Source organism: Tribolium madens, unplaced genomic scaffold (assembly GCF_015345945.1).
Source record: "Tribolium madens isolate multiple individuals breed KSU strain unplaced genomic scaffold, Tmad_KSU_1.1 Scaffold_11;HRSCAF=98;Tcas5.2_LG3b, whole genome shotgun sequence".
Classification (NCBI taxonomy): Eukaryota; Metazoa; Arthropoda; class Insecta; order Coleoptera; family Tenebrionidae; genus Tribolium; species Tribolium madens.
In genome coordinates, this window is record NW_025400975.1 from 4459493 (window position 1) to 4475498 (window position 16006).

The window sequence follows — 16006 nt, forward strand, 5'->3', positions numbered from 1 at the left end:
AAATAATAAGGATTGTTTATAACTCGCGTTGCGTTTAGTATAATCAAATATGGTGCTATTTTTTCATGTTCTACATTTGTTTTGGGTTTTTTCGTGTTGGTGTGTTGGCAGTTATGTAAAAACCGTTGAGGAAAAAAGTGACAATTCAAATTCGAACTTATCAAACTTTTAATTTCCGCTGAACCGTGTAATCAAGTGAAGTCTTGTTGTTGTAAATATGTCCCAAAGGAAGCCCCCCACGTGCCAGAATAAAGAAAACAATGTTCCTCGAGCTGCCCCAGTACAAAAATGTTCGGTCAGGAAGGGCCCCCCAGTTCAAAAAACTGGTCTCTCCGAGAACAAAACACAGAAACCTCGGGTAACTCCGACTACGAGTGAAGCTCCGGCTTCTACTAACGCCCCCAAAGACAAGCCTGCTCAAAATTCGAAGACAAATAGCAAAGACACCTCCAAAGGCCGTTGCTGGACTTTAGCTGACTTCGACATCGGTAAGCCCCTCGGTCGGGGCAAGTTCGGCAACGTGTACTTAGCCCGTGAGAAACAATCAAAATTCGTCGTTGCTCTGAAAGTGTTGTTTAAAAGCGCAATCAAAGAATTCAACAACGAGCATCAAGTCCGTCGCGAAATCGAAATTCAGTCGCACTTGAGACACAACAACATCCTTCGAATGTACGGCTATTTCCACGACGAGTCTCGCGTCTACATAATCCTCGAATACGCCCCAAACGGTAAGCCCCCTACAGACACAACCCCAACTAACCCACCCCCAATTCAGGCACATGCTACAAGGCCTTGCAAGCAGCCCCCAATAAACGCTTCCCTGAGGAGACCTGCGCTCGCTACATTCGCCAAATCGCAGACGCCCTCAGCTACTGCCACACGAAGAAAGTCATTCACAGGGACATCAAACCCGAGAATTTGCTCCTGTGTGCCCAAGGCCAGATCAAAATCGCTGATTTCGGGTGGTCGGTGCACGCCCCTGAGTCTCGTAGGACCACCTTGTGTGGCACACTTGATTACCTCCCCCCGGAAATGGTCCTGGGGCAGACGCACAACGAAAAAGTCGATTTGTGGAGTTTGGGAGTATTGTGTTTTGAGTTTTTAACCGGAAAGCCCCCTTTTGAAGCCACCTCGTACGAAGAAACATACAGGAGTATAACCAAGGCGCACTACACGATTCCACCGTATGTCTCAGAGGGGGCCCAAGATTTGATTAGGAAATTACTAGTTGTTAATCCCAATGATAGACTGGAGTTGAGTCAGGTAATGAAACATCCTTGGGTAGTATCACACACGGAGGCTCAGGGGAGCCAATAATTGTGATTTTTATTTAAAATAGACGAAACACTGTTTTGTGTATTTTTCAGACTGTGTTTTTTGCCATACAATTAGATGATTTTTATTATTTTGTGAAATACAAATTGGTTCAGAAAACTATAAATTATTTATTCACCTAAATCGTAACATTTTTTACCGTTTTTTGGCACTAATCGCCGACGCATTCTGTTTTGTTGGATCATATTTGTAAGTTTTAACAATGGGGCCTCGTCCAGCCTTCTGAAACTGCATTTCGTCTATTCTTTTCCGTTCCTCTAACTCTCGTGTGATTTTTATATTGGTCCACGCTGTAAATAAACAAATTAAAATAAATCAACATTAATTTTTCCACTTACAATCTTTTAAACCCTCCGTGAACCCTTTAGGTTTCATTGGCAAATTTTTGTGGGTCACTAAAGGCTCAATTTTGAAGTAACTCCTAACCGTTGGTATTTTTAAAAAGCCGACTTGGAGCAACGAAATAAAATTTGAAGACACCCAGTAACACAAAATAGCCCCTGGAAAGTTAATAGTGAACGGTAGGACAATCACAGGAACTGCTCTTAGCACATATTTCATCGTCTGTAAATTCTGTGATGAAAGTTTTGCGGTATCAGTGCCCAACTGAAATTAAAAAAAAAATAAAAATTGCGTATTTGGGGCTAAAACCGTACTTCAATCGTGGCTAAAAGTGTGGCACTTGTAATTATAGGCATCAAGAAGTACTGGTCAGGGACTGTCAAATCTGTAAACCACCACAGCCCCCCTGTCCTCAAGCTCTCGACCGGGACATTGGCCATTTCTCGCAAAGCCATGAAAAATGACACAAAAACAGGCATCTAAAATTAACAATTACAAAAAAAATCGGTCAAAAATCACAACAGTACTTGTGCTAAGGGCACTATCATATTTTTGAGCGGATTTAACTGTTTCTCCTTCATGAAAATCATTAATTCTTGCGAATATCGGGCCACTTCCAATTGGTTCCCTGTTTGTCTGGCTTCAGTCATTTTCAGCTGAATTGCCTGCAGTTGGGGCATGTAATTGTTCATTTTGGCGGCGTTTCGTTGCGCTATGATGACTAAAGGGAATAAACAAATTCGTATAACTAGCGTTCCTATGACTATAGCCTCCCACCAGGGCACCCCCAGGTTGATGTGAAGGTACTCGAAGCATGATTGGGCTATTCCCACCGGTGTGTTGCCCCCGAGCCCCAACGAGGCGAATGTGGGCTCGCCTAAAGCATTGATTTGACTGATTACTTCAGGCGCGGATTCTAGGGCTTGGGGCGCCTCTGGGGGGACCGGAGGGGGCTCAGGGATCGGTTCTATGACCACTTCGGAGGTAGCTGACGCTGCAACGGTACTAGACGCCCAAAATTGTGTTCTAGAACGGCTTTCGTTTTTCTACAAAAGTGAGGTTATGTTGACTATCTTTCACAAAATTTAAATACCTTGCAACTAAACTTATCCTGAATTGAAGACAATGTTTTCGTGAATGTTTTAACTATTGTGAGTTCCTGTAATTGAATTACGATTAGTTCGTACTCGTGATGTAACCAAACTTTTTTACGTTATATTTTTCGAAGTGGGTGGAGTTTGACGATGGGGGCGCACTGGAATTGTGTAATGTTTCGACTGTTGTGGCCCCACACTTGGGTTTAATGTTCTGTTGAAAGAAAAAGAAGAAATTGACATAACCTCAAAATTTGACATTTTTGGGAATAATTCAGTTAGAAAAATTAGACAGTGATTATTACCTGTGCCCCTTTAATGGACCTGGCAAAGGCTTTGTATTTCGAGACTAAATTTGTTCTATTAAACATTTTTTTAATTATTATAACAATAAATAAACACTAGTGTGCACCGGAGAATGGGCCTCAAGATGGCGCTGTGACCATTAGCGTCATTTTCAAATTGTTTTAATTGATACTAAACAAATATCTTTGATTGTTTATTGCAAATTACATTACAGGTGAGTTGAAGCTCTTCATACAAAATAAAAAACAAAAATGTTTGAGTAATTCTAGTACATTCAAATTTAATTTATTCACGGTTGCAAACAAGTTGCGATAAGAATTCCACAAGCGTCCTCGTGGGCCTTCCACTCATGCCCTGCCTCAAATAGGGGTAATCCAATCCGTTGCTATACATCACTCCATACGTATCCATATGTAACCAATCCCCACACGGCACAAACTCATTCAAAAACGCCGCCACTCGGCACGCCTCACCATCTTTCGGCTTGAACCCTCTCCCGTAGGTTTTAACATCAACGGCTGAGTGGTGCCTCGCCACCAAATGCGTGAAATGCTCCCACAGAGGGAACCTCCAGACTCTATCCCCTGTGTGCATCGACGCCGCCAACATGTACTCCCACAACGCCTCCGAGTTGCTAAAAACGCCACTCGCGGCCTTCCCCAGCGACTTCTTCATGTCGCTAGTCATAGTTCCCACGTCCACAATGAGGCGTGGCCAGAAATTCTGGGCGTAGACAAGGGCGTCGGCTAGACACAGCCGACCTGCGGTGTCCGTCGACTCGATTTTGATGCTTTTGCCATTCATGGCCTTGACGATGTCCCCGGGCCGCATGGCAGCGCACCCTGGCATGTTCTCGCAAAGGGGGATGAGCGCCCGGATGTTGAGGGGGAGCTGAAGGCCGGCCACCGCCCGACAGGCGGCGACTACGCAAGCCGCCCCGCCCATATCCCCTCTCATTTTCTCCTGTTTGCCGCAGGGTTTGATACACAACCCGCCACTGTTGTAGGTTATGCCTTTGCCAATGAGGACGACGGGGCGTTCATCACGCGCCGCCCCGTAGTAACTCAACTCGAGGAAAATGGGCGGTTCGCAGGATCCTTGGGCGACGGCCAAAAACGCAAACATTTTCTGAGTCTCCGCCCACCCGCGGACTTTAACCTCAACGTTGACGCCCGATTTGCACAAAACCTCGACTGCGTTTTGCGCAAATGAGGTCGGAGTCATGTAATTGGCTGAGGTGTCCATCAACTGTCTCGCTAGATTCTGGGCGGCGGCTTTCTGCAAGCCGATTTGCCAGCCGGTCCAATCGCAGTCGTCCCACAATTCCAGCTGGGGGATCAGCAATTGGTGCTCTTTCTTCTTCTTCTCCTGGAAGAGCCACACCCCGAGCGCCGCCCCCTCAGCCGAGCTCTCCGCATGGCCGAAGCTCTCGACGAAGATTTTCGTCGCTCGAAGGTCCTGGAGGGCGCGACAGCCCGCTGCCGCCGCCACCCGAATCGACTCCTTCCCCTCGTCCATTTGCTCGAAGACGTCGTACCCTTGACACTCCTTGCCGAGTCCGACGACCGCCACCGAACTTATCTCATTCTCCAGGTTGTAGAAAATCCGGACTTTGCCCTTGGTGGGTGGGGGTCCCGCATAGCGCAAGAGGTCAATGAGGCGGTTGCAGACGAGGCGGTTGTAGCGTTCGCCGGTGGGGGTGAGTTTCCCGGGGTCGAGGGGGTCGTCCGGGTTGGTGTAGATGCCCAAGACGAGGCCTTTGTTGAGGTGGGCCTTGCAAGGGTCGTCGTCTTTGTTCTGTTGACCGCAGCCCACCCCTCCCGAGGTGTAGCTGCGCACCAGGAGGCAGCGGGGGGACTTGAGGAGCTGCCCGATTATACGAAGTGCCATTTTCTTACTTACTGTTGGCCGGAGGTTTGCTTCATTACTCACAATTTTTGGGTTTGGGAGGATTTGTGTCAGAAAATTTTCGAATGATTTTTTTGTTTATTTGGTTACGTTGGCGATTGGGGTTTTTGGCTAATCAAAACGGCTGCTTTATTTTTTCAAAAAGAAGGGAAATGAAATGTTGAGATTTAGATGCCAACATGTTTATTTCGACTTTGTAAATACATGCATAAATAACAGCGTTATAATATTTATTATTATTCTCATTTCTGCACTTGTTTCGTAAACGTCTTGTACAGGCTAATAAAATACGTTTTTGGCAAGTCGAATTTAAGATATGTATAGTATTGCCACCTATATGTATAATACTGATTTTTTCCTATTGAAACTCTCTAATTTTGTAGTTCCAAAGGTAGATTTTAAAACTAGTGTTTTGAGTATAATTAAGTCTAATTAATTGAAATTTCAATTCCTATTTTTGAAAATTTTTCGTAAAATTCTATCCGAAACCGTGCAGTACGATATTCAAGACGGCATTTAGCCAAAAATTATACAATACCGTTAACAAACCCCTACTATATGCCTTCATAGAATACGAATTATAGAAGGCATCCATCCATTCAAGCAAAAGTTTGTAATACTAATACGAGCTGCGTAGCGGCGAGTTGAAGAACAAACAATTGCTTGTATCTGTAAGAGCTTACACTATTTTTGCTATTTTGCGCTTTTTACATCGTTTTTAAAGAAAAAAACTATTAGTCATTGTGCTTAATTTGGAAATGAATTCTCATGTTCGTCACCGACAATTCGAGAATGTTATTGAATGCTGAGAAGCTGTTAACACACGCAAACGAGTTCGTTAATAGTGTTGAAAAAGACGCAAAATAGAAAAATTAAATTTATGATAACAGTGCCTGCGATTCTTCATTCAAGTTTGCAACTCTGAATAAAACACAGGCCACTTTGTATGCAAATTCAATTATTGCGGTTGGATAAGAATAATCACGTGGTTTGTACAAAATGAAATCACGTGATGAATCTAGCCAATAAGAGAGCCAGGATTAGGGTTTATTTCGGTAGATGAGTCCAATGATCACTAGATGATTTTGAAGATTTAAGAAAATTTGACACAATTTACTTTGATTTTCTTCACAACAATATCTGGTTTTGCATTTTTTATAACGGAAGTGACCAGAATTTTGGAAATAGACTTTGAAAAATGGAAAAACATATTTCAGATTTGACTTCGTATACAATTTTTTTTTAATTTGAATTGTCTAAAAATTTTGACACAAACATAAAACAAAGGAAGTTAAAAATCGATGGGCGAAAAAAATTCTTATACGCTTATACCAGTGATTATCAAACAATTGTATGTAGTAACTAACGGCTTCGAAATTTGGCTAATCCAAAATTTTGTTAAATTACTAATTTGCATTTGAATGTTTTTTATCTATCACAATTTATTACACATTTTTTGAATCGTTTATACACATACAGGGTGATTCAAAGGTGGAAAATTCTCCTTTAATTTTTGAAGTTTTTGTCTTGGTATACAACATACAGGCTACGCCAGAAGTTGCGCCCCAGAGGTAAGATACCAGGAACATTGAAAAAATGTTTAAAAAATTCTATCTATAAAAATTTCGAAGTTATGAGAGTTTAAATTTTGCACTTTATTGTCTCCATTTATTTTTGTTGAAAAAATAATTTTCCAAGTTTCTTTATTACAGAGGCTATCAGAAAAGAAAACTAGGAAGCTGTACCCTAAATTGTAACTCTGTTTAATGTTATTTGTGGCTTTTATTGAGAAAATGTTTGTACTAAATAGTTGTAAAAAAAAACATATACAAAATCATCAGTATCATTAAATAGACATAAAAAAATGTCAAATGTCAAAAAATAAGTGCCAAAAATTTTTGACAGATCGAATTTTTTAAACATTTTCTTCATGTTCCTGATGAAATTTTTCTCAGGGGCGTGGGTTCTGACACAGCCTACATCACTTTTCTTAATGGGCAATCCACATAGTTTTTCACAAATATTCACTTGCAACAAAAATTCATAACCCAGTGATATTAGAAGAATGCCTAATAAAATTTTGAAATTTTCTAGATCAATAATTTAATGTTTTTCTTAGATTTCCAAGTAAACAAGATGTTTGACTTTTTCAGCACCCTACTTAACTTTTTTTTCATTAATTTTGCTTGCTTGTTGTATAACACTCTGTTTTTATAATTATTTTTCACGCACAACCTTGAAAGTATTTTTCCACCCTTGATTTTTCTACAAACTTAACAATAAATGCTTGAAACAATAAACAACCACTTCTTAGGCTTTTGCATAGTTTTCTCTCTTATTTCTATATAAATATGTCTAAATTTGACAACCAACTCGGGCCACTTCAGGATCACAATTGAGAAACATTGACCAAAACAAGCATAAAATTTCCACTTCCACTTGTGGAGATCACATCAAACTCTTAGAAGTAAATTACCCGTTGTGATTGGTCCATAACAAGCATTTTTACAGGGCTGTTATCTGCACTTTGCTGTCATTCGTGTTGGTGCTGATCTGATGACCAGCATGTAGCTATAGTTATGTCTGCGATTGGGCCAAAGACGCACTCGTGGACTCCTTAACAATGTGAGTTTTGCTGTTTTTCTCATCGAGCCAATCATACATCGGGTACTCGCAACAGAGGAGGAACTTGAGGAATTGGGGCACTTCGACGTAGATCCCTGGCGGGATGGGGATGAGAGGACTCGTCGAAGACTTGTAGTAGCGATATTCGGAAATGCTACAAAGAGTGATTTAGTGTATTTTTTGGTCAATGACCGACTTACTCTCTGTATTTGTCGTCGGAAGACCGTTCCAGGAGTGGAATTCCTGATAGGAACAATATGATAAGGGTTGTGAAAATGGGGGACAAGATGGCGATCCATTCGAAGCCTTCTAAGACGTTCAAAGATATGACGAAAATGCCCCACCAGAGGACGATCTCGCCGAAGTAGTTTGGATGGCGTGATAACCGCCAAAGGCCGTCATTGCACCATTTTCCCTGGTTTTCTGGATCTTGCATAAACGAGAATTTCTGCAAGTCGGCATAAGTTTCGGCAAGAAATCCAACTACGAAGAAACAAGTCCCAGTGGAGTCCAAAGTCGTCATGGTTTTGGGGGCGGGAGGAATGGAGTGACGAGGAGAGTTGATAATAATGACCGGGAGGCTCACCACGTAGACCCAAACGGCCTAAATCACACAAAAATTACCAATACAAAACAATTTTTCTATTTTAATTAGTGTTGGGCACAATTTTGACTATCGAATAATCATTTATCGAATGATTTGAACTATCGAATGAATCATTCATTAAAAATTCATTAATTGAAATAAATCAATCGTTTGAGCAAATAAATGATGGTAGAATGATTCATTCGATATTTCAAATCATTCGATAAACTCAATCAAAATCATGTATCCTACACCTGCGACATCAGAACCTGCAGAAAGAATTTTTTCAAAAACAGGACAGATAATGACTGAAAGGCGAAAAATTTAGACCGTATTGTTTTGTTTTTTTTTTTTAAATAGCAATTTCTTAAAACCCAAATTGTTTTCATACGCGCACGTGCTTGGGAAAATTTGATGATTTTTAACGAATGAATGTATTCTCTACTATCGAATAATTCTAATGATAGACAACTATCGAATTATTCGTTAAGATTCATTCGATTAGGGCCGCCGCACGAGGTTTCAACGCCTGTGTGCAAAATTTGAATTTGGCGCCCTCTTTTTTTGTTAATAAAGTATGGGTATTACCTATAAAAAATATATACACAGAATTTTGTTAAGATTAAAAACTAATGAAAATTTGTATTAAATTTGTTTATCAAGAAGTGTTAATAAATCAAAGTAATTAATTAAAAAGTATTTAAAATGTTGTTTTCTAGAGTTGTAAATAATCAAATAAGTTTTACATTGAAAATTTTACTTAAAAAAACTGTACTTTTTTAAATTTCATTCTACCTCTACAGTCCCGTTTAATCGAATTTGATAAGACTGAGAAGAGGACCAACGCTACGAAATAAAAATTCGGTTCAAGCGGAACAAAGAATTTTTATATTTTTAAGCTTTTATTTGAATAATATTTTATAAAATGAAATATTACATTCTGAAGAAAATTTAAACTTTTAAAACTCCGCATCATTTATTTTGTTTAAAATATCAACTCAAATTGTAATGAAAACAACTAATACGATTTTGTAAAGGCATGTAAAGGAGTTTTATGGGTAGTAGCAATATTCCAAGAATCATCTTCAAATATTTTAATCAGAGTATAAAAAAGTCTACAGATATGATACCAAAATTCTTTAACTGCTTCTATTCTGCTAGAAAAAAATTAAATTTCTTGAAATAATTTGAAAAAGTGATATAGTTTCATAGGAAACTTTACTACTTGTCACTTGCCTCCGCCCCCCTAATTAGAGTACATAATTTCTAATATCACCAATAGATTCATTCAAATTACTTCAGATGTAATCTTTTGTAAATTTATGTCCACCGGTTACTGAGATAATGGAAAAAAAGATCTTGTACCTTTTTTTAGCTCGCTTTTTTTTCTGAACATAGGTCTTTAGATTTTTTTTTTCTTCTTTTGACGTAGCAGACCTGCCCCCACAATCTTTCAATATTTTTCCGGACATCCGGACCTCCAGTATGATGACTTTCTCCGCATATTGTTTTAAATTATGTTTATGTATTTTAATTTTTTTGCATCTTTTGTTGTTTGAGTAATTCAATTTTTTTATTTATGGTTTTATTAAAATTTGTTGCTCGTCTGGCGCCCCCTGGACATGGCACCCGCGTGCCCCGCTTGTGGCGGCCCTGCATTCGATTGTGCCCACCACTAATTTTAATCACCTGGAAGGTCCAAAAAATTGCAAAGCGAATTGTGTTGCTCTTCTTATCCTCAAACTGCTTATCTCTCCCAATTTTGATTATCCTGTACAAGAGATAACCGGACAGACGCATCCCCCAGAGACAGACAAAGATGGTAACCATGAGTTGGCGACTGTCGTAACTTTTCTGTGACAAAATTTGGTATCAAGTGATAAAAAAATTGAAATTGGGGTTACCTTGCCCCCACTTTGGCCACAAAAAAACGTCAACAAGGCAATAATAATAAAATTGATGCCTCCTGCAAAATCCGTCACTTTGTCCATTTGGAAAGTGGCAGCGATTATGAAGAAGATTATTTGCATGGTCACTGTGACAATGGCACTGATGGCAAAGTGGTCTTCGTCGAGGATTTCCACAGCCATTTTGCGGGATTTAGCACTTTGATTGTGTCCTTGTCCTACAAAAATGAAATTCCACGTTATTTATTAGAAATATTGTTTTAAAGAAAATTTTCCGGAGGGAAACCAAAACCCAGCTATGATCGATTTAACAAATGAGATGTTGCGCCATATTTATCGCAACACCCATTTTTTTCTCACCTTCATCTTTCAAGATGAAACAGTTAATTACTTACCAAACACTAAATTAATTATTTTTAGCCCCAGATTAATCAAAGTCGGGGTCAGAATGAGTCATTTGAAACGAATTGTGGAAATGTACACAACTTACAAAACATTTTGGTGAGGATTTGTCGTCGCGACGCCGACGTCGCTGCTTCCCCTTGTGAGTCAGTAACAGCACTGGTGATCTGACGGGAGGAATGCGCAAACATCGACGCTGATTCATTCCTTCTGGACTAAAATTAATTATGTTTGTCTAAAGTTTTTCACTGAAAACGATTTTTGATTACTATTATTTTTTTATATGTAAATTTCTAACTTGTAATATAATGAAAAGTGATTTTGGTTTGTTTGAGCAAAGTCTGACAAAATAAGTGAGTTTTTAATGATAAAAGTCAGTTTTTGGCAAAAAACGTGCTTAAATATTCAAATAACACAAAAACAACGTTATTTTCGACGCGAATTTGCAATTCATGACATAATCAAATATGTTTTTGACCTATTTAAGCGAAACAGCATAAAGAAAAAGTAAGCTTTTGGCTCTAAAATAGCAAAAATAACGTCGATTTTGATCTAATCTAAGAAAACGTGCATGTGTGTAGCGTTGGTTGCATAAGCTGTCAAAGTTATATTGCTAAAAAACATGTTTAAACGTTTGAAAAGAGACAAAAGCAATGTATAATAAAAGAATTTCATTGTGATACCAAGTGCAAGTTTATGTGGTTCAAGGGAAGTACGGGAAATAACGTCTTCTTGCACAAGAGTTAAAAATATATATTTGATTAAAACTGACGACGAGACATGTTTCGAGAACCATCTGGTTTCATCTTCAGTCTAATTGTTAATAACAATATACAAATTTGACAAGATTAACATAACATTTTTAAAAAATTGTAAAAAAGTAAAAGTGATCAAGGAAGCTTCACTTCCTCGATGATCACGATGTTAAAAACAATGTTTTTTTAAAGCAAATTAAACGATTTATTAGCTTCTTTGAATGAAATTTTGAGAGAACTTCAGTTTGTCACCTAATAAACAAGTTTTTTTTTATTAAAAAATGTAATATCTTAGCTAATTTTAACTTAATTTAATAGACAAAAATGATGTGATTTTTTTGGTAATCATACGATATTTAAACTTTTAAACAAATTTTAGTGGAAAAAGTAAGTTTTTACCAAAAAATCGTGTTTCAATGTTTGGAAAAATAAACAAACAAAGTTATTTAGATGCTAATTAGATAATTTTTGAACAAAAAATAAGTTTTTTTGCCCGAAAAAATAATCCATGTTTGTAATGTTAGGTGCTTAAAATATTAAATTTGTATTTAAATTAAAATTTATTGTTAAAAGTTGCAAGTTTAAAAAAAGCTATTTCTCATAATTTAAGCAATTTTTTTTGGCTTTTTTGAATTGTGCATGATTGTAATGTTGGTTGCATAACATCTTAAAACTTAACGGCCTTAGAAAAAATGAGAGTATTCCTCAGCACTCAAGTTTTTTTTTTCTCTCCAATAAATTTCATTTTCGCCATAAAAAAATCACTTTAGTGCATTGTTATAATTTAACGAAATAAACCCTCAATTTTGGTAATTAAATATATATTTAATAAGTATTAATGAATATTATAAGATAACATAATTCACTGTGTAACATACATAAAAAGTGATAAAATTTAAACAGCAAGTCCAGCCTTTTGACGACACTTTTGCATCAAGGCCCTCAGCATAAACTGCTTCCTAGACAAAGTCCTAACTTGTCTAAGAAACACATCTAAGTCAATAACACCGCATCTTAAGGCCTCCCCCATGTAATAAATTGCATCCTCTAAAGCGGCTTCCTCGGCAAACGCATTCAACAACCTAAAAAATAAAAAAATTGTAAAATCAAAAATTGGTTCCAAAACAACTCACTGTTTGTACAAGGGCGCTGTAGTCGTCACAGCATCATCAACATCGATCTCTTCCTCATTACTCAACCTTTCGATCGCTTTATCCAACTCTTGTTCCTTGTCTTTCAACAACGTGATATTTTTATTCAAATCACTCTAAACAAAACAATCAAAAAACGGAAATTTCCTTAAATTAAACTCACTTTTTCTTTCTCGAGCCTACTCAAAATCGTGTTTAATTTCGTCTTGCCTTGTTTGAGCTCCTCTTGTGTCCTTTGTAACGTCTCAAGTTCGGCTTGATTCTGTTGAAACAACTCTTTCATTCTTCTCATCAATTTCTCCTCAATTGCGGTCAACAAAGACTCCCTTATGTGCTCGTCTTTTATGGTTCCTGTGCCCCCCACAGCGGGCGAAGGCCCGGGGTATGCGCCCCCACTGTACGGCGGATAAGGACTAGGATAAGCATTGTAACTCGGATAGGGCAAATTGCTCGATTGGGGGTACGGAGGATAGCCCCCAAAGCCGGAAGTTGGAGGGTAGGACGTGGGGGGATATGGAGGCATGTAACTCCCCCCAGGCATGAAAGCTACAACTGAAATTTAAGATTTGGGCATAATAATAATAAATTGACTCACAATTAGTGGGATAGGGCATGTCAGTGTCCTTCGGACGGGCAAAAACAGGGGGTTGGTCCCCAAATGTCACAATCATGACTTGAATCAGACCCAGGAGGTCCGACGTCCCATCATGGGTCTTCCAATCGTGGAGATACGGAAGGTATATTTTGCCGTTTTGGTCCACAAACATTGACGGTTTTATTGACATGTCTGCGGTGGGTTTGACGTAGCAAATGGGGGCGTTTTTGGGGTGCGTGTCCATTAACCAGATGCAAATCGGGATGTTGTAAGTGTTGCCCTTGTAAGTGACCGGGATGGTGCCCGTCAAATTTACCAATTCCATGGTGGAACCATCAGTGAAGGCTTTAATTAATTAATTTTTGGTGATGAAATTTCAAGACTTGGTGACTTACTGTAATATTCGTGAAAGGGGAGGAGCCCCTGGTAGTGATTCACAGCGTTTAAGACATCTCGAAGGGTTACTTCAGGGTTGTGATACTGAAATCATCAGGAATTAGGAGATTTCTTTGTGTAGAAAATTTTACCTTGGAGAGCCACTGGCGCAGTCTGCTTTCGTCAACATTGGCCATTTTAACAAATGTGTAATATCACTGTTTAGGTCAAATGTTAATTAACAACAAAAACTGAAATAATCAATTTGATTACTCACTTGACATTTATTATTAATTTTTGACGTTTCAAAACGTCTGTGAAGATAGCCACGTAAGATTACAGTGGACCAGTAGAAAAATTAAAACGTAACAAAACAAACATATTAAAAGTTAATTTTCTTAAAATCTACAAAAAACAGTAGTGCGTGTTTTATTTAACAGGATAAATACTTGTTTGAGTTGTAATTAAAAATTAATTATTCAGTTCAATTCAGCAACATTTAACTGGTCAACTGTTTAATGAGCTCTCTTAAAAAAGCTATCTTCACAAACCTCTCAAAATAACCAAATAACTAAATGTTATTTTGAAAATAAATGATGATTTAACCAAAAATTTACACAATCGATTGTGTTTTTACTTTAATAAACTATTAGAGTACATTTATTATTTTATAATTGCCAGGTTTTTGCAACAAAACTGGAAAATTAAGATTGGTATACCTGTGAGTTTTTTCGTGTTATGTTGGCGATGGATATGAAAAACTAGCTCAAAATTTCATGTTAATAATTTAATATCATTTATCTTGCACATTCTAAATATGATGTAATTAAGTAATGCATTTTGTGAAATTGGGGCACTTAATCTGTTAAAAAATGCACTTTTGACACATTTCACATAACCTCAAAATGAGAAACGTGTTTTAACTCCGATTGAAAGCATTTATTACAATGGGTAAAAAAGGAAAAGACAAGAAAAAAGGCAAAGGTGCTGAGAAAACCGCCGCCAAAACGGACAAAAAGCTATCAAACAAGATGAAAAAAGAGCTGCAAAAACTTGGAGAGGTGAGCCCCAAAGTCCCCGAAACCCCCCTTTCATGTTATTTTCTTAGGAAGACATTGAGAGTATAGTGTCACAAATCGAAAAAGAAGAAAAGAAGCGACAACAAGTGACCGAAAGTGTCATCGAGGCCCCCACTCGCCGCCTCAACTTCACATTTATCCCTCACCCAGACAAGGAACAGTTGATTTTGTACGGGGGCGAATTTTACAACGGTCAAAAGACTTACGTCTACAACGACTTATTCTTTTACAATATTCCGACCGGCTCGTGGACCGTGGTCAAGGCCCCCGCGGGGCCTCCGCCCCGCTGCAGCCACCAGATGGTCGCCACTTCGGCCAACAAAGGCCAGTTGTGGCTCTTCGGGGGCGAATTCGTGAGCCCCTCTCAAGCCCAGTTTTACCACTACCGGGATTTATGGGTGTACCACATTTCGCAGAAACAGTGGGAGAAGATCCAAGCCCCCAATGGCCCCAGTGCGAGGAGTGGCCATCGCATGGTTTACGTCAAGAAAAATTTGATTGTCTTTGGGGGTTTTCATGATAATTTGAGGGACTACAAGTATTTTAATGACGTTTATTGTTTCAATACAGAGAGTTATAAGTGGACGAAATTGGAACCTAGTGGTACCCCACCTGCTCCAAGGTCGGCCTGCTGCATGGTACCTTTAAATGACGGTCGCGTGTTGATTTATGGGGGCTATAGTAAGGAGAAGATTAAGAAAGATGTCGACAAGGGGCATGTCTTCACCGATTGCTTTTTACTCACACCTGAAAGTAAGTTCGTAAGTTAATCGGCGATTGACAATTTTGGTAATCAACGCTCTCGCTTCAGAAAATGACACCAGTGGAACCAAATGGAAATGGGTGCAAACTAAACTAGGGGGTGCCCATTTTTCGCCCCGTTGTAGCATGCCCATGACTTCAACCCCCAACAATACCACAGCTTACTGTTACGGTGGTGTTTTCGACGTTGAAGAAGATGAAGAAAACCTGGCTGGAATTTTCTACAACGATTTTATTTCTCTCGATTTGGAAAAACTAACCTGGAGAAATGTTACAGTTTCTGGAAAGAAGACCAAAGAGGCTAAAAAAGAAGATATCGTTGATGTGGAAATGGAAGAAGAACAGGCAGTTGAGCCAACAACCATTTCTGATGATGGTGTTTTTAAAGTAACAGTTGGGCCATCTTTGGGGTGTAATACGAGTAGTAGTGAGAAAACCACTAGTGATGGTCCAAAGGTTTTTCAACCATCACCACGTCTTAATTGTGGTTTGGCGGTTAAACATGGAGTTTTGTATTTGTATGGCGGAATGTTTGAAGATGGGGATAAACAAGTCACATTTAGTGATTTTTATTCCATTGATTTGAGAAAGTTGGATGAGTGGAAAGTGATAATTCAGGATGATACGTCGAGTCAGGAGTGGTTTGGATCTGATGATGAGTCGAATGATGAAGATGAGGAGGAAAGTGAAGAAGGGGAAGAAGATGAGTCTGATTCGGAAATGGAAACTGATCCATGAAAAAAATGTTAAACCGTTTTATTATAATAATAAAAATATGTTTCTA

At 38.7% G+C, this 16006-nt stretch overlaps 6 protein-coding genes across 9 annotated transcripts; 2 read left to right on the forward strand and 4 right to left on the reverse strand.

The window, feature by feature from the left end:
- The first annotated feature begins 8 nt into the window (after positions 1-8).
- On the forward strand, positions 9-1604 carry LOC123012544 (aurora kinase C). The gene is made up of 2 exons (XM_044410962.1): positions 9-728; positions 776-1604. The coding sequence occupies exons 1-2, from the start codon at positions 218-220 to the stop codon at positions 1315-1317; spliced, it is 1053 nt and encodes a 350-aa protein (XP_044266897.1). The 5' UTR covers positions 9-217; the 3' UTR covers positions 1318-1604.
- LOC123009943 (mitochondrial inner membrane protein OXA1L) lies at positions 1426-3212 on the reverse strand. The gene is made up of 7 exons (XM_044406903.1): positions 3077-3212; positions 2890-2985; positions 2771-2836; positions 2205-2723; positions 1992-2156; positions 1674-1941; positions 1426-1625 (listed from the first exon to the last, which is right to left on the reverse strand). Exons 1-7 carry the CDS (start codon positions 3140-3142, stop codon positions 1471-1473), a joined length of 1335 nt encoding a protein of 444 aa, XP_044262838.1. The 5' UTR covers positions 3143-3212; the 3' UTR covers positions 1426-1470.
- Positions 3213-3257: 45 nt separating this feature from the next.
- LOC123009174 (cytosol aminopeptidase-like) lies at positions 3258-5089 on the reverse strand. Its single transcript, XM_044405725.1, has one exon. The coding sequence runs from the start codon at positions 4965-4967 to the stop codon at positions 3363-3365; it is 1605 nt and encodes a 534-aa protein (XP_044261660.1). The 5' UTR covers positions 4968-5089; the 3' UTR covers positions 3258-3362.
- A 62-nt stretch (positions 5090-5151) lies between these two features.
- LOC123013333 lies at positions 5152-10656 on the reverse strand. Of its 2 annotated transcripts, none has more exons than XM_044412202.1 (5): positions 10594-10656; positions 10101-10321; positions 9886-10050; positions 7811-8214; positions 5152-7764 (listed from the first exon to the last, which is right to left on the reverse strand). In XM_044412202.1, the coding sequence occupies exons 2-5, from the start codon at positions 10284-10286 to the stop codon at positions 7563-7565; spliced, it is 957 nt and encodes a 318-aa protein (XP_044268137.1). In that variant the 5' UTR covers positions 10287-10321; positions 10594-10656; the 3' UTR covers positions 5152-7562. The 2 variants fall into 2 exon arrangements, with proteins under 2 accessions (XP_044268137.1, XP_044268942.1); XM_044413007.1 differs by lacking the exon at positions 10594-10656 and adding an exon at positions 10499-10581.
- Positions 10657-12070: 1414 nt separating this feature from the next.
- On the reverse strand, positions 12071-13730 carry LOC123010677 (tumor susceptibility gene 101 protein). 3 transcript variants are annotated; one of them, XM_044408955.1, is made up of 7 exons: positions 13659-13730; positions 13534-13599; positions 13402-13486; positions 13007-13351; positions 12575-12963; positions 12394-12527; positions 12071-12342 (listed from the first exon to the last, which is right to left on the reverse strand). In XM_044408955.1, the coding sequence occupies exons 2-7, from the start codon at positions 13576-13578 to the stop codon at positions 12156-12158; spliced, it is 1185 nt and encodes a 394-aa protein (XP_044264890.1). In that variant the 5' UTR covers positions 13579-13599; positions 13659-13730; the 3' UTR covers positions 12071-12155. The 3 variants fall into 3 exon arrangements, with proteins under 3 accessions (XP_044264890.1, XP_044265693.1, XP_044264088.1); XM_044409758.1 differs by having other exon boundaries at positions 12575-12957; positions 13534-13690; XM_044408153.1 differs by having other exon boundaries at positions 13534-13690.
- A 351-nt stretch (positions 13731-14081) lies between these two features.
- On the forward strand, positions 14082-16006 carry LOC123003810 (kelch domain-containing protein 4-like). Its single transcript, XM_044396820.1, has 3 exons — positions 14082-14442; positions 14490-15213; positions 15272-16006. Exons 1-3 carry the CDS (start codon positions 14329-14331, stop codon positions 15958-15960), a joined length of 1527 nt encoding a protein of 508 aa, XP_044252755.1. The 5' UTR covers positions 14082-14328; the 3' UTR covers positions 15961-16006.

Excerpts from the sequence above, each read along its gene's own strand:
- LOC123012544 (XM_044410962.1), top strand. The coding sequence starts at position 218 with ATGTCCCAAAGGAAGCCCCCCACGTGCCAGAATAAAGAAAACAATGTT. Across the intron at positions 729-775 it reads CCTCGAATACGCCCCAAACG|GCACATGCTACAAGGCCTTG; the intron begins GTAAGCCCCCTA and ends CCCCCAATTCAG.
- LOC123009943 (XM_044406903.1), bottom strand. The coding sequence starts at position 3,142 with ATGTTTAATAGAACAAATTTAGTCTCGAAATACAAAGCCTTTGCCAGG. Across the intron at positions 2,837-2,889 it reads CCCACTTCGAAAAATATAAC|GAACTCACAATAGTTAAAAC; the intron begins GTAAAAAAGTTT and ends ATTCAATTACAG. Across the intron at positions 1,626-1,673 it reads CACGGAGGGTTTAAAAGATT|CGTGGACCAATATAAAAATC; the intron begins GTAAGTGGAAAA and ends GTTTATTTACAG.
- LOC123009174 (XM_044405725.1), bottom strand. The coding sequence starts at position 4,967 with ATGGCACTTCGTATAATCGGGCAGCTCCTCAAGTCCCCCCGCTGCCTC.
- LOC123013333 (XM_044412202.1), bottom strand. The coding sequence starts at position 10,286 with ATGGCTGTGGAAATCCTCGACGAAGACCACTTTGCCATCAGTGCCATT. Across the intron at positions 8,215-9,885 it reads CAATTTTTTGGACCTTCCAG|GCCGTTTGGGTCTACGTGGT; the intron begins GTGATTAAAATT and ends TGTGTGATTTAG. Across the intron at positions 7,765-7,810 it reads TCCGACGACAAATACAGAGA|CATTTCCGAATATCGCTACT; the intron begins GTAAGTCGGTCA and ends CACTCTTTGTAG.
- LOC123010677 (XM_044408955.1), bottom strand. The coding sequence starts at position 13,578 with ATGGCCAATGTTGACGAAAGCAGACTGCGCCAGTGGCTCTCCAAG. Across the intron at positions 13,352-13,401 it reads CCCCTTTCACGAATATTACA|CCTTCACTGATGGTTCCACC; the intron begins GTAAGTCACCAA and ends AATTAATTAAAG. Across the intron at positions 12,343-12,393 it reads ACAGCGCCCTTGTACAAACA|GTTGTTGAATGCGTTTGCCG; the intron begins GTGAGTTGTTTT and ends TTTATTTTTTAG.
- LOC123003810 (XM_044396820.1), top strand. The coding sequence starts at position 14,329 with ATGGGTAAAAAAGGAAAAGACAAGAAAAAAGGCAAAGGTGCTGAGAAA. Across the intron at positions 14,443-14,489 it reads AGCTGCAAAAACTTGGAGAG|GAAGACATTGAGAGTATAGT; the intron begins GTGAGCCCCAAA and ends TTATTTTCTTAG. Across the intron at positions 15,214-15,271 it reads CTTTTTACTCACACCTGAAA|AAAATGACACCAGTGGAACC; the intron begins GTAAGTTCGTAA and ends CTCTCGCTTCAG.